Source organism: Typopeltis vanoorti, chromosome 17 (assembly GCF_054136105.1).
Source record: "Typopeltis vanoorti isolate ZY-2024b chromosome 17, IOZ_Tvanoo_1.0, whole genome shotgun sequence".
NCBI classification, from domain to species: domain Eukaryota; kingdom Metazoa; phylum Arthropoda; class Arachnida; order Uropygi; family Thelyphonidae; genus Typopeltis; species Typopeltis vanoorti.
In genome coordinates, this window is record NC_143565.1 from 36,874,917 (window position 1) to 36,890,719 (window position 15,803).

The window sequence follows — 15,803 nt, forward strand, 5'->3', positions numbered from 1 at the left end:
TACATGCGCGATAGGACAGACGCAAATTTAACTAAAATAAAATTTGATTTTTAATTCACATGTTGAAAAATATATGAAAAGATAAAGGATTACTACAATTTGTAGACCATCTTATATCAAAACCACATTCAACAAGGGTTACTACAATTTGTTATATCGAAACCGTGTTGTACTGCGTTTCACAAGGGTTGCCTGTACATAAAAATTAATAATAAGCCTTGAAGTAACTAAATTTAAAGTCTACAAAGCATATGAGCATTGTTCCTTTAAAGAATAGTTATTTATTTTATTAGTAAGTAGTATTCTTTTTTAAAATAAACTTTGTTAATTTTAACTTATTGATCGAATAGCCTTTGGTAGGTTTATTACATTGGGACAGCTCCATTTTCAATATGCATAGCTATTATCATATATTTACATCAAATATATAAGAAAATTATGAAAATATTCTATGGAATATGTTAAAAATCTGAATTTATAAATAGGAAATAAAATAGGAAAGAATAACAACAAACAATTGCATTATTCTGATGAGTGGCAGTCTAAATAAAATCAACAATTTCCTTCTGTAATCAATCAATCAACATCTAATTACTAATATGCATCCTCAAGGAGTGTACAAGATAATATGATAGCACAATGGAAAGTTTACATTATTATAACTTTCTATCAACAACTGTCCTGCAAATTAGTCAGTTATCTCAGATCTTATATGTCAGTCTTCTAAGATGGGGTTTTTAAAACTGTTTTGCCTTAGCCAAAAAAGGTTTTAAAAACCCCATAAAACTGGTACAGTTTTAAAAACAGTTTGGCTAATAAAACATAACAGCAGCCCAGTAGCTTCCTATATCCTACCCTTATTGATAGATCATATTTTACCACCAGAGGCAGGCCTTCAAATGCCAACCCTAAGTGCACACTTGTAGAGTAGATGACATAACATACAAACCTCAATATTTTCAATGCAAAATTAAGTTGAAGGAAAATTCATATAACAATAGGACATTTTGTGAATTATAACAAAGAGTGAGACACTTGTATTTGATTATTCATTCAAGTTGAAGCATTTGAGGAATTCATTTTGTATAAAAAAGTACAAAATGCATTAAAGATATTAACACAAAGAATGGCACTACATTCTTCCAGTTTGAAGCCAGAGTTTTAATTTAGCCTCATATCTGGCTCCACGTTTAGCATTTTTTTTTTTTTTTTTAAATCAGATAAAGTATTGAAAATCCAACTATGAAGTTATAAAAAAAGGCAGAATGCATATTTCTTGCATAATTATAGCATACCTCACAGTGTGCAAGTTATGCAAAGCAGAATTCTTAGTATAAGAAGCTGATTGTATGTACCACTATACAAACGAGTGTTAAGATGTATAGTGTTTGGCAAAACATTATGATTATTATTATACTGAAATTAAGTGAATTATGTAAAAGATGTTTTTACTTAGTATGATTTTAATACACCATAATCTAAACTGTATCTAAAAATTTACAAGCTAGGATAAAAAAATATTTATTTACAAATAAAATTCTCCCAGAGACCAGTAAAAAAAACTGAAATGTTATTTGTTCTATAGGCTCTCCTCTCCATTCAGGATGCAGCTGATGATTTCAGTGTTCCTATCTATTTTTTTTTAGGAATCCTGAAGGCTTAAGGAATTCAGCAGACTTGTACTGTATTTATTTAGGAATATAATTTAAGTGATCTATAATGATTATTCATTTAGTACACATCAGGGTAATTTGGCAATATATATCACTGTCCCAGAAAATGAACAGACATCCACCATATATTTCAACCACAGGCCATGAAGACTCCAAAGTAGAGGAGTTTTATGGCCAACTTAATGCAACAATCACCAGAGTGAATAGAAAAGACCTTTAGATTGTACAGGGCGATTGGAATGCAAAAATTTGAACAGACATCAGCAAGGTTTATCTCCCATTTGTCGAACTGGATGACTATGGGGAGACGAATGAAAGAGGTTTTGAATTGATCAATTTTGCCTCACAAAATGAACTCAACCATTACTAACACTTTATTTCCCCACAAACCATCCAGAAGATGACCATGGACTTCCCCTGATGGTAAAACACACTACCAAATTGACTTTATCCTTATAAGCACAAGATTTAAAAACCCCATCAACCTCACAAGAACCTGATCATTTCCTGAAGCTGACATTGACAGTGACCACAATATGGTCATCACAACTGTGAATATGAAAATGAAGAGAAATATTACCTACAAAATCAACTCGTAAAAGATATAATATAGAAAAATTAAAAGATGCCCAAATAAATATACTATATAAATACAAATTAAAACAAATTTTTGACACAAGTTCAAGAAACATAATAGTATCGAATCTAAAACCAAATACTTCTCACAAAAGATAACTGAGACAAATTTTTGACACAAGTTCAAGAAACATAATAGTATCGAATCTAAAACCAAATACTTCTCACAAAAGATAACTGAGACAGCTGAAGAAATCCTTGGATACAAAAGGAAAATAAATAAACCATGGATAACCAACAATATTTTGGACCAATGCGACAAAAGAATATATTTGAAATCTCATATTAATAGTGGTGATAATAAAGAACAGTATAAAAATGTTACTAAGATTATTAAAAAAGAAATCAAACATGCTAGAAACTTATGGATATTGGATGAATGCAAAAATATAGAAGAGGACTTAAATAAAAATAATTCTAAAAGTGCTTTTCAAATTATCAATAAGCTAACCAAACCTTTTATCACAATTAATTGGAGCATAGAAGATGAAGACGGAACTCCTATCATAACCAGAAAATAATTGATAGATGGAAATGTTACGCAACCAAGCTTTTTCAAAAGGACCCTTAACTGACCGATGATATTTCGGACAGAATTTTGCCAGGAGGTTCGGAGGAAGGAGATTACCCGATATTAAAAGAAGAAGTTATTGAAGCAGTTAGCTCCTCAAAAATTGGAAAATCACCAGGAATTGATGGTATCACAATGAAACTGATTCGTGAAGGAGGTGACATCATCAAGACACCTTGCTAAATTTATGCCAGGACGTATGGAACACAGAGACTTGGCCTTCTGATTGGCAGCCTTCTGTCCTTGTATCTATTCCTAAAAAGGGAAACATCAATAAATGTAGCAACTATAGAACAATAAGCCTCATTTGTCATCCAAGCAAAGCCCTGTTAAAAATACTATTGCCAAGAATAGAAAAGAAAATAGAAAGCAGACGATGAGATGAACAAGCAGGTTTCCACAAGTCCAAAGTTCAATCAACCATATTTTTACGATACACATACTAGGCGAAAAATACACAGGACATAACAGAATAATCTGTCACAACTTTTTAGATCTTCAAAAAGCTTTTCACTCAATATGGCACGAGGCATTATGGAAAATTTTAGAACATTATGGTATTCACAACAAAATCATTAGGATTATTAAATCTCTTTATTCCTCATCTGACATGAGAATAGAAATTAAAAATTACAGCAGAGAACCGTTCCGGGCAGAACGGGGGTAAGACAGGGATGCATCTTGTCCCCCTCTTCTTTTTAATTGTTTTCTGGAATATGTCATAAATGAAGCTCTTCATGAATATGACAATGGAATAGTAGTTGGCGGACTAAAAATAAATAACTTATGTTTTGCAGTCGATATCGTTCTTCTGGCAGAAAGTGAAGAAGAATTACAAGAGATAACCAGCCGCATTTTCGGAACATTAAAAAAATATGGATTATACATAAACCTACAAAAAACAAAAACAATGATAACCTCGAAATCAGACATCGAATTCATAAAGATACAAATTGGTAATAAACAAATTGAGAATTTAAACAAGTTCACTTATCTAGGAAGCACGTCGAGTCAAAATGGTCATTCAAAAACCGACATTAAATACCGAATTGCTAAGGCAACCGTGGCCCTTCAGAAGTTAAAACCAGTGTGGGGAGATAACAGAATAGTAATCGCAACCAGATTAAGACTAACTGACACCTTGGTGATTTCTATCCTCTTGTATGGTTGTGAGGCCTGGACTTTATTGGGGGAAGATGAGAGGAGACTCCTGTCTTTTGAAATGAAAACTTACAGAAGGCTTTTGAGAATTCTCTATATCGCTCATGAAACCAATGAAAATGTCTGAAAACTGATTGATTTAATAGACGAGAGAAAAAGGAAAAATATTCTGACAGTCTTCTTCTGATGACTGTCAGAATATTTTTGGACATGCAGAGAGCAAATGGCATTCCAAAGCAAGCACCAGAAGGAATCGTTCCAGGACCAAAGGTTAGGGGCCAACCTCGATCAAAATGGACTGATAACATCAAAAAATGGACAAATTCCTCCCTTTCTCAACAGACATCAAGAACAAGAGACTAAGATGATTGGAGGAAGCTAACAAAGAATATCACCTACCAGCCATGAATGACCCAACGGTCCATTTAGGACTACAGGAGAGAAGAAGATCTATTTTTTAATTTTTATTGCTGATTTTCATGCTAAGTTTGTTACAATAGTTCTTCAATATAGTTAAGGAATCCTACAGACTTGTACTGTATTTATTTAGGAATATAATTCAAGTGATCTATAATGATTACTCATTTAGTACACATCAGGGTAATTTGACAATGTATATCACTGTCCCAGAAAATGAACAGACATCCACCATATATTTCATCCTGTTGCCCTACACTTAACACCAGATAGCATGAAATTTATTGACACATGGAAGTCATCTGAAATCATTAGCAATACCCCCCCCCCTCCTTGTACTCTCCTATTCTTCTGATTTATCAACCTGGTGTCTACTTATATGACTCCAGCTATTACATTTGGTTTTGAGATCAGTTTCACTAATGCCAACAATCTCAGACCATAATGCATTCAACAAGGAAACAAACAACCTCTCTGTTCGTAGTGCTTCTGTCATTTGTGTACAGACCAAAGTTACCTCCCATCTTTTTTAACAGACACTGCTACAGGCAAGGTACATTGTGCCATGTAACAAGTCATGTGTTTGTAGCCAGTATAAATTGGAGAAGTAAGATGCTCCCAAGTCAGAGCAACTGTGTCCTGGTAAAATAGCTGCAAGAAGGGAACTGATGGAGTTTGAAAGCGGCATTGTGATAGGATGGCATGTTCGAGACCTATCTGTTTGGGCAAATTCTTTACAAACTGGGACATTCCAAGTCAACAATCAGTGATACCATACTGAAATGGAAGAACAGGGAATCAACTGCAAGTGTTACGCACAGTCGATGATCCACCACACTCACCGAATGTGACTTAGGGCAGGGGTTACTGAAATGGAAGAACAGGGAATCAACTGCAAGTGTTACGCACAGTCGATGATCCACCACACTCACCGAATGTGACTTAGGGCAGGGCTTCCCAAAGTGAACTCTGCAGAACCTTAGGGTTCCACAACTGAAATTCTAGGGCTCCACAAATCTTGTTTACACACAATCATTTATTTTTCATTTAATGAATTGATGATTCATTAAATGAAAAATAAATTTATCAGAGTTTATCAAAATCGTACCAGATTTCGATAAACTCTGCAGTTCAAAACAACAACTGCACTATAGTCATTATAATTAACTTTTTTTTTAAAGTTTTAACATTTTTTTAAAAATTTACAGAGCACTAAATTGTAAAATGGTGAGTGTTTATTGATTTCTTCCTTTTTTTCATGTTTATTTTAAAGATTGAGTTGTGAGAACTCTGCAAAAAAAATTTTGCTTACTTTAGGGCTCCATTTTAGCAAGAAGTCTGGGAAACCCTGATTAAGGGTGCTACAAAGGATATGTAAAAACTGCCATTCTTCAGCTGATACATCGAATACAGATTTCTGAGCATCAACTGGAACATGAATCTGCACAAAAACATTCAAACCGAGGCTCAAGCATAGGTTTCAATGGTAGAAACTGTGGACAGCTGTTAAAGAAAGTGTAATGTGACGAATCACGCTACACCTTCTACTCAGCAGATGGATAGGTGTGGTAGATTCCCAGTGAACATCCTTACCAGAGTATATAACCCCAAATATGAAATTTGGAAATCGAGCTGTGATGGTATGGCCCTGTTTTTCATGGTTTGGCCTCAGACCTTTGTTTGTGGTACCACAAACACTGAAAGGTATCTGAACATTCTATACAATACAATACATTCTATTTTTGTGACATTTCTACAGAACTGGCCATTATCTCTTTCAGCAAGACAATGCACTGTGTCATAAGGCTGGTGCTGTAACTGTATGTTTGTGGACATGAACACCACCACATTTGACTGCCCTCCACAGAGCCCTGATCTCAATCAGATTGAACATCTATGGGATGAACTGCAACATCAGGTGAGGCCAAGGGACGTCCATCCTGCAACAGTCCAGGACCTCATTATGTGCTTACAGGAATAATGATCAAAAATTCTGACCAATTGCTATTGTACACTTGTGGAAAGTATGTCCCTTAGGATGGCTGCAGTCATCGCAATGGAAGGAGGTCCTACATCTTATTAGTTTCAGACAAATTATGGAGACTACAACCATGTTAGAAATAATTACTTTAACTTCTCAAAGTTTCGACCTTCATATTAAGGTCATTATCTGGAGTATACACACATATATAAAGAGACCAGCTATATTAGATTTCAAACAGTATGCCAAAGAGACAATGATTTGATCAACAGTTATTCTACTGGCCTAACCTCTAGTGAAAATATAAAATAAAAATAGAATAACTGTCCAATAACCACCAGTAGAATAATCATTAATCAAATCATTGTCTCTTTGGCATACTGTTTGAAATATAATATAACTCATCTCTGTGCATACTCCAGATGATGACCCTAATATGAAGGTCGAAATATCGTGAAATTAAAGTAATTATTTCTAACACAATTGTAGTCTCCATAATTTGTCTGAAATGAATGCTGATCACCGTGTAACACTAAAAGATACGTCTTATTAGGGTGGATATTATGGATGTTTGTTCCTCATACTATGATGTCCACTGACTTCTTTCTAAGCAGTGTACATATACAGTCTATGTAACCCAGCTAAGCAAGCTTTATCATTCCTACACACACAAACTCAAAATGCCAGAACCCTATGCTTTCAGATTCACTCCATCCTTCAGCAGATTTGTAGCCATGCTTACTGGCATCCATATTATTGCATCTGCATACCTCATCTGCACTTCCATATGCATTCTCACCATTCCTCCATGATGATGTAGTTACCCTGACTCTCTGCATTAGGTATCACTCCAATAAATAATTTCTCCAGGCTCTTGATGCTAAATCCATTCAAGTGCACACAAACCATCCCTTTCATTCAAGCATTACTACCATCAAATTCACTTGACACATCCAAAAACTTGCACCAATTTCGTCTACACAGCCTGCATATAAAATCGTTCACTACTGACAGCCTCTTGCTTAAGTCAGTGCTATCACTTTTTTTTTTGGCTTATTTTTCTAATCATGTGAGTTTTCCTAACAATTTCAACTTTTTCTTAGTACATCAATTGTCTAATAATTTGTTTTAACTGAGAAATTTCACATGGCAAATCATTTTTACATCTTCAGTGGCACTGTCAATACTGATGTCAATTTTTTTTTTTTGAACCATTAAATTATCCAAATACTGATTAGATAGCAGAAAAAAAATCATAAGAATGAAGGAGAATTTGCAAGACAATTTTCTCAAGCAGCATGTGAAAGAGAGAACTCAAGGTCAAAGAATGTTATGTTTCATCACAGTGTCAGAAGGGGGTTTCAGTTAAGGATACGACAATTCTGCCACAAAGTGGTGGCAGTTTATACCATACTGACCTGGGAAGTAGGTAAAGTATATGAATATTCCAATTAGTAATGGATACATGCTGAATTACAAAGATAGAAATTATGACAAACTTCGGAGAATACTATGTTGTTTGGTCCCATGATATCAATTACTGAAAATGAAAAGTTTTCAGCAGTGCAGTGAAAAGATGATCAAATATGCAGTATCTTAATGTGTACACAGAGTTTGAGACTGTGTACACATTACGATGAGAGTGAAATGGATGTACAACCTTATTAAGCAACAGATTTGTGAGATGTGAAAAGAATATCGTGAAAATTATGAAATATAAGACAAGCAATACAGAGAGTATTGTATGGAAAGCAAATCCCTAACATAGCAGTTGGGCCATTATTCAAATGAGTACTAACTTTACTATGATCCATCAACCTGGTATATAGGCAACATGGTACATCTACAATAGGTGAAGGGAGAGGGGTAGGAGAAGAAACGTCTAAAACTCTTGTATAACTTGGAGACTCAGCAATTGGGACAGATGGGATATCAGAAGGTATGCTAAAGGAAGAAGTGATTAGCCGTTATCCTGGTTGTATAATTTGAGCTAGGTTAGAAATTATGCCACAGTAATGTAAAGAATGTATGCGAGTTCTGTAGTACGTGGTAGAAAAAAAAAACAGACGTATCTGCATACAACTATATCTTTATCTCTCAAGTGGTGGTAAGATTTTGGAAAAGGTGATAAGAACTTGCATAAAAACTGAGTTGACAAACTATGCTTTGCAAGGAAAAGCACAAGTTTACTACAGGAAGAAGTCATGTCTGTGTAATTTGCTCATATTTTATAACGTAATGGCTGAGTTATGTAAAACGAATGGATTAACTATGATACAGTTGGACTTTGTTAGGGCATTTGATAAGATACCATGAAATGCTGTTGTATAACTTAGAGGATACAGGATTGTAATATAAACTATTAACTTGGAAAAAAGAGTGAATGACCGTAGGTATCAGAAGGTATATGGATAAGACTGTCAATTCAATGTCAGTAAGTGTAAAGTTATGCACTTTAGCATGATGAGATTTTCCAATGGCAGAGTATATTGGTAGGATTATTCAAAATTTTGTCTTAACACTGATATTTAAGGATAAGTAAGTCATTTTATCTCTTTACAAGTCCTGGACATGACTGCATCCGAACTACTGTTTTCCAAGGATTCTATACTTCCAATGCCACAGTCAAGAGTGCATGCAATTTTCATGCTCATGTAAGAAACTACTGTGAACAGACAAAAAGGGAAAAAAATGAAATATGTCTCTAAGAATATAAACATTACATCTATTTCAACAAGAAAGCAAGTTACATATGGCGTCCCATGGAATCAGATAAAATAATTATATGTTGCAACCATTTTTAATTTTAAAAGAGTGTCGAAGGACTCATATGCAGCCCTTGGGAAAAACTTTAAACTCAAAGTGTAATGTAAAGATTATATTACTATGCTGTTTTTTCCTATTTTCCAAGTTTATTATAATATTAACCCTACAACCTAATAGGCATTTTGGTTACATCACTTATTTGTATGCAACTTCACAATAGCACAACTTTTAAATATAATTTTAATGCTTATATTATAATGGATTCTACGTATTTAAATTCTATAATGAATAACTTGCATGTTTCAATTTATCAATGTATACTTATGACAAGTCTTACTTGATAGGGAAATCACATTCACTTAAATTGATAACATAATCCCACTTCCAATTCTTAAGCTGAAGAAGGTCAGATATACAATTTAAAAGCATCTGTAGGAGACTTGCACCTCCCCATATGGTTGAAAGTCTTGTTCTTGATAGCCTTATGTTTGAAAATTTATTTTCCAAGGGAAGGAGTTCCCGGAAGAGGTAATCTTGTCGCTATACAAAAATTACAAGTATATATATATATATATTATCATCATTATTATTATTATATAGTCAAATATTATACATAGTTCAGCTTATATAATATTCTAAGAGCATGGTGACTTTACATGGTTATAAACAAGATTCCAATACTACTCCATGGTAATAGTGATAAAATTCTAGACCTATAAATCTGACTAAAATGGTAATATTGCACCTCCTAAACACCACCAGGTAGCAGCTAGATTCATTGCTTATTCATCCCTTAGTCTATCTTTAGTACTAAGGTGTGCAAAAGTTTTAAACTTTTTTTTTTGTTTGAAGAAGAGAGTAAAAGGAAACAAGAAAATTGCCTTTAGGAAAAGTGCTAACTGAAGGTCTTCACTCTTCATTTGCATTTTTACTGAATTTTTCTTTCTTTCTTTCTTTCTCTTGACTTTCAGGAGAAAATAAAGACCATTATAGCTTTGATACTAGAACTTCCTTCAACTAATTTCTGAGATAGTGAACTTTGAAGAGTAATTTTTCTTCTGAAAGAAATGCACATTTTTAATCTCACAACTCAGAACACATAGGTATAAGTATAATCAATAAACATCACATCTTATCAGGCACAATGCAAAAATGCACTTAACCTCAGATGTGAGAAGTGGAGACCAGTTGCCTATCGATTTCCAAAAAATTAAGATAGGGAGTATGGTCTAATCTTTTAGGGAATGAAAATGTTCTAGAAAGACTATTAATTATTTTTTTTTGTTTTATGTGATATCATTATCTTTGATTTCAAGCTCTTTAAATGAAGGACAGAAGGCTTCTCATTTAAAAGATGAACATGAAAAATAATTTCTATTATTTAATAAAATGCAAACTGTTTCTCAATGATTTCTTATTTTAATAGGGATATGCTTTTCTCCGAAATTAATAACATTTTTTTAGCAGTAGGATTTACATTAACAAATTCATGGAATTAAAACCAGAAGATTGAAACAATGTATATTTGGAGAGAAATGTGGTACTCAAACCCCCCCCCCCAACCAAAAAACTTCAAACTGAAAGCCATATGATAAGTCATAATTAATGCTCTGCAGGAATGCAGAAAATAGTTTAAAACATAACTGTAGATAGAGAATATCCAAATGTATGAAAAAGGTGGTTAACTACAACATGTAACCCATTGGGAACCCTTAAGATGATCTGTAAAGTTTTTTTTTTTTTTTTTTAAACTAGTATTGAAGAATGACTTAATTGCTATTGTCACTGTTTGGAATTAGAGCTGAAGCAACTAAAGATATGAGGACAGCATATCATCACAAAAGATCTGTTTTGTTAGATGAAAAACTGAGTTTACAGGAGGAAGAATCCCTGCCACCTCCAAAGATACATAAGAACACGTTAAAAAATGCAGCGACATAAGTATATCTCCTGTGCATGCTGGACTGGATTATTCCGGGCTACTGTGCTAGCCCTTGAGTGGTTTTTTGGTTAAATGATTTTTTGATTAATCCCAAGAGATGCAAATATACTGTATCTCATGTTAATGTTGTGCAGGGGAACAACCTCAATCTAATACTTCTAATACTTCTTAACCGAGACTTGCTGATAAATGGCTTAGAAAATTCTATCCATCATGGACAATTTATTTTTTGAGCTGCAATTTAATAAATGTAAATGCTTCCTTCAACCTCTTCCTTCAAACAATTAATAGACCTGCCAAATGAAAGATAAAGAAAATTAAGCACTGAGTGGACACCAACAGAAGGAAAGGTCACTAAAGAACAAGATGGAGGGATGATCTACAAAGGTTTGACATGACATGGTGGACACTGGATAATGACAGATGGAACTGAAAACTTAATGGGGAGGCATCCTGCAGTGGATGGAAAGAGGCTAAAAAAAGAAGAAGGAAAGTTTATTTTACATGCGTGAAACCATTATTTAAAATTAATATTATAAAGTAGAATGAAAAAAGTGATCTGTCAGAATGGAAGAAATTAATGATCACACAGGAAAATTGCCCATGATAATCACATTATTTCAGAAAAGATTAAAAACATTTATTTCGATATCCAATTAAGTAATACAAGTCTGTGAGATAACATGCAGAACAACATTTTATAAAAATAAAATCAACAGCATTGATCTGTTGATTTTATTTTTCAAACAACAATCAACAGATCAATGCCATCTGTGTATGCATTATAATGCTGAGAAAACCTAGATGATAATTATAGATATCATCTTCAACAAAAAATAATGTAATTGTGTCAAAGCAATTGATAAAGAGAGGTATCAAACAGAAAATAACATTTATGTGCTGTACATTTGATTTGCAGTCAGTCTTGTAGACACTATGTAATAATGTGAGTGTTGTGTACTACAATCTGAAAATCTGCATGTATCAATCATTTCACTCCTTATAAGCTCTGTTCACTCAATGCTGCATTTTTTTTTATGACTGGACAGAATCGAATGGAAAGAAGAAATTCAGTAATATGTTCTTGTTTGCTCTGATACCTATGCTGGACAGAATTACAATCAAAATGTTGTCACTTTTTTTTTTTTGGTTCAAAATACTGATTTGGAAACCAAGAGCACAAATTACTTACATACCTCATTCAAGACTGGCTAAATATTTTTAGAATAGTCAGATCAAGAAGAGAAAAGAATTCAAAAAGCTCTCTCTTTTACAGAGTCATGTGAAATATTTTTCAAGAACTTTGAAGAATTAATTGATTTACTGGAATGTATACATTCCAACACAGAATGAAAGCAAGAATACTGAAGGTGAAGTGAACTGGTTGAAAGCAAAATATTTTCAATGCTTCAAATGATAAAATACACAATCATCAATCATTTGTTCAATTCTGAAGGATATTCACATTTGCTGAAGGTCATCTGATATATCCAAAAGATGTGATTTTAAAAAATTTGTATTCAAAAATGTCCATAACCACTATGAAAAAAAAAAAAAAAACAGTTTGTTACAATTATGCCAAAAAAAAAAAAAAAAAAAACAGATATTCCTATAGAATCCCAAGGGCAGTGTCTTTACCAATCTCAAAAAATTGCATAGATAAAATTTTTACTCCTGTTGTACAAGACAGTGACATGGAGGAAACTGGAAAAGATTAATAAACCAATCAGAAAAAAAAAAAATTTAAATATAATTTTTAAGCTTTAATTAACATATTTTAAACAATATATTGCATCACTACAAGTGAAATTAGTGTTTCTTCATCATCTACCAAAAGTCTATAAGTACAATCTTATTTATCAAAAATATTAGCTGACAATTCTGAAACACTGAAAAATTATCAAATAATACTCAAGTGTATTTATAAGTTCTTTTAGTTTCCTGAGTTTCAATTTTTATTTCTGTTTCATTTATGATTTTTCATAACATAACAAACCTTAAAAAAGCATTCTTCTCAACATTTATATAATTGGACTTAATGTATTTTTGCAGTATATCTGCAATATGTGCAGCCATAAAAAACAACATACCAGATATGTAAATCTGATAAATAGTAGATCCAGAATTGTGACTCTTTCAAAACATTGTACACTGAAAATCCACTAGAATCTGAAATTAAAATGAAATGTTACTAAACTTGAAGACTGGTTTCCACTCAAAAAGACTATTTAAGGTACAGTGATATCGTCAAATTTTGAATTTGAAAGTGGGACAATGAAACATGCTTATGGTTCATTGAGGGTTCTAGTGAGGAAGAGGCAGAACAATTTTTTGAGTGATTAGAGAGCAGATGATATAACTGAGAACCCATTTGTGGTCTCTAGTTTTTGATCAAGTGCTTTATTTTCAACTCAACTCTCAGACTCATAACTTTAAACTGGTTTGAACACTGTCTTGTATACTGCTAGTTTGGTGTTTTGGCTAATTTCTCTCTTATTCCATATAAATTTATTCAGTTGGCTACCCACCATACCAGCTATGCTTATTTAGTTGTCTATTTCCAGATTTAACCTCTCATCTTCACTAAAAACTGTGCCTAAATAGCTGAAATATTTTACTTGTTCTATAGGATCTCTATTCAGATTGCCGCTGAAGTTTTCTGTTCATGCCTATTTTCATAGTTTTGGTCTTTTTATTGATAATTTTTATACTAAATTTGTTACAGCTGTTATTCAATTCAGTTAAAGAATCTTAGAGATTTGCACTAGCTCTATTGAGGAGTACAACATCATCTGTATAAAACAAAGAGCTAAGTTTGACACATCCAGTTCTAATATTAGGCCTAATGCCACTTTCCTTCATAATGGGGATACATATAAATGATGAATCAGAGTGGAGATAATGTGAATCCTTGTATTTCATATAATTCTAACTGCTAACTTACAACTTAAATATAGACAATGTATTGCTCTGTGTAATGTTTCATTTACCCCATTTAATTGTAGTATTTTGAAAAGCTTTTCTCTGGGCACCTTGTCATATTCCTTTTCCAGATCAACAAAACTAAGTACAGATCCTTGTCCTATTCCCATGATTTCTCAACTATCCACCATAAAGTGCAAATCACATCTTAACAACCTCTATTTTGCCTAGACTCAGCTTGTTCTAAAATTTCTCTTCCACAATCTTTCTCAACCTCTTTTCAAGAATGCTTGCATAAATCTTACCTGGAATACTTATTACAGAAATTCCTTTGGAATTCTCACATTCAGTTTTATTTCCTATTTTACAGATGGGAACTATGAGAGCTCTACTCCACTTATCTAGAATTCAACCATCTGGCCAGGCCTTCTGAATTATGTAGTGTTGCCACTACAAGAGCATTTCTGGTTGAATATCATCTACTCCAGTTGCCTTTCCACATTTAAAGTTTTTGATGGCTCTTTCTACTTCAAGTATTGAAGTAGAAAGAGTTCTTAACACACACACACACACACACACACACACACACACACACACACACACACACACACACACACACACACACACACACAGTCTTTCAAAGTAATTACTCCAGACATCTAGGATATCTTGATCTTCAGTTTTCATATCACCTTTATCATTTTTGATTCCTTTTACAGTACTCTTTTCTCCATTTCTGAGCTTTTTCAATATCTTCCAGCATATTTTACCATCTTCCCACCTTTCTATATTCTTACCAAAGTCTTCTTGTGACTTTTGTTTAGCTATTTTTACATACAGCTTAGCTCTCTTAATTTTTCTCTATATTCTTTTAGGACACTGCCAACTTATTTGCTAGGAACTTCAGGTATTCTTTCTTCTTTTCCAAGACTGCTTCTTTAACTACTTACATCCACCATGGTGTTCTTATTTTTTTATCCTTGCAGACAACCTCACTACATACCTCCATAGCTAAATCAATCAATATTTTCTTCAGAGTTTGCCACTGACACTCCAAAGTTTGGTTCTGGTTTTCAATCTGTTTCATTGTTTCCTCAATAATGTTTGTATAGTTGAGTCTACAGTTTACCTGTGAAAGCTGCTCAACTTGAATTCTTTTTAAAACTTTCTTACATACTGTTCCTTTCAATGTGATGTTTATTTTTATCCTGCTTAGCATTAAGTATTGATCACTTCCAATTTCAAATCCTCTGTATCCTGAATCAGCATGAAGATATCATTGTCAACAATGACATAGTCAATGAGGATTTTCTTTTCTTGTGTCTTCTTTCTAAGTGAAACTTGTGCACATCTTTATGTTGGAACATGGTGTTAGTAATCCCTAATGTATGTCCTGAACAAAAGTCCAGAAAATATTTACCATTATCATTAGCGTGGCTCCTTTCCCCAAATTTTCCCTGTTATTAGATTAATGCTCAATAGCTAACTTAATGTGAGTATATAAGGAGTTAATTTTGTGAAAAAGTTGAAGTAGTTCGGTTTCAGAATAGTAGATAGGTTGCAAAGCAGAAGCCATCAGAAAGCCATCCTTCCTGTAAATAAATTCACATCATCATCTATCACAAAAAGGCAGGTATTATCAAAGCCTTGTGCACTGAGTACATACATATTTTTCTTCCAACTCTCTTCTATTAAAAAGAATTAAATAAAACTCACTCTATCACTTAATGGATA

At 33.2% G+C, this 15,803-nt stretch overlaps 1 protein-coding gene across 1 annotated transcript in view; it reads right to left on the bottom strand.

Annotated features, from left to right (window-relative positions):
- oxt (Xylosyltransferase oxt) overlaps positions 1-15,803 on the bottom strand; it is a 335,397-nt gene that overhangs the window by 208,065 nt on the left and 111,529 nt on the right. Inside the window, exon 5 of the mRNA XM_090406721.1 lies at positions 9,543-9,745. Coding sequence (XP_090262847.1) covers positions 9,543-9,745 — 203 coding nt within the window. The remainder of the gene's footprint in view (positions 1-9,542; positions 9,746-15,803) is intronic.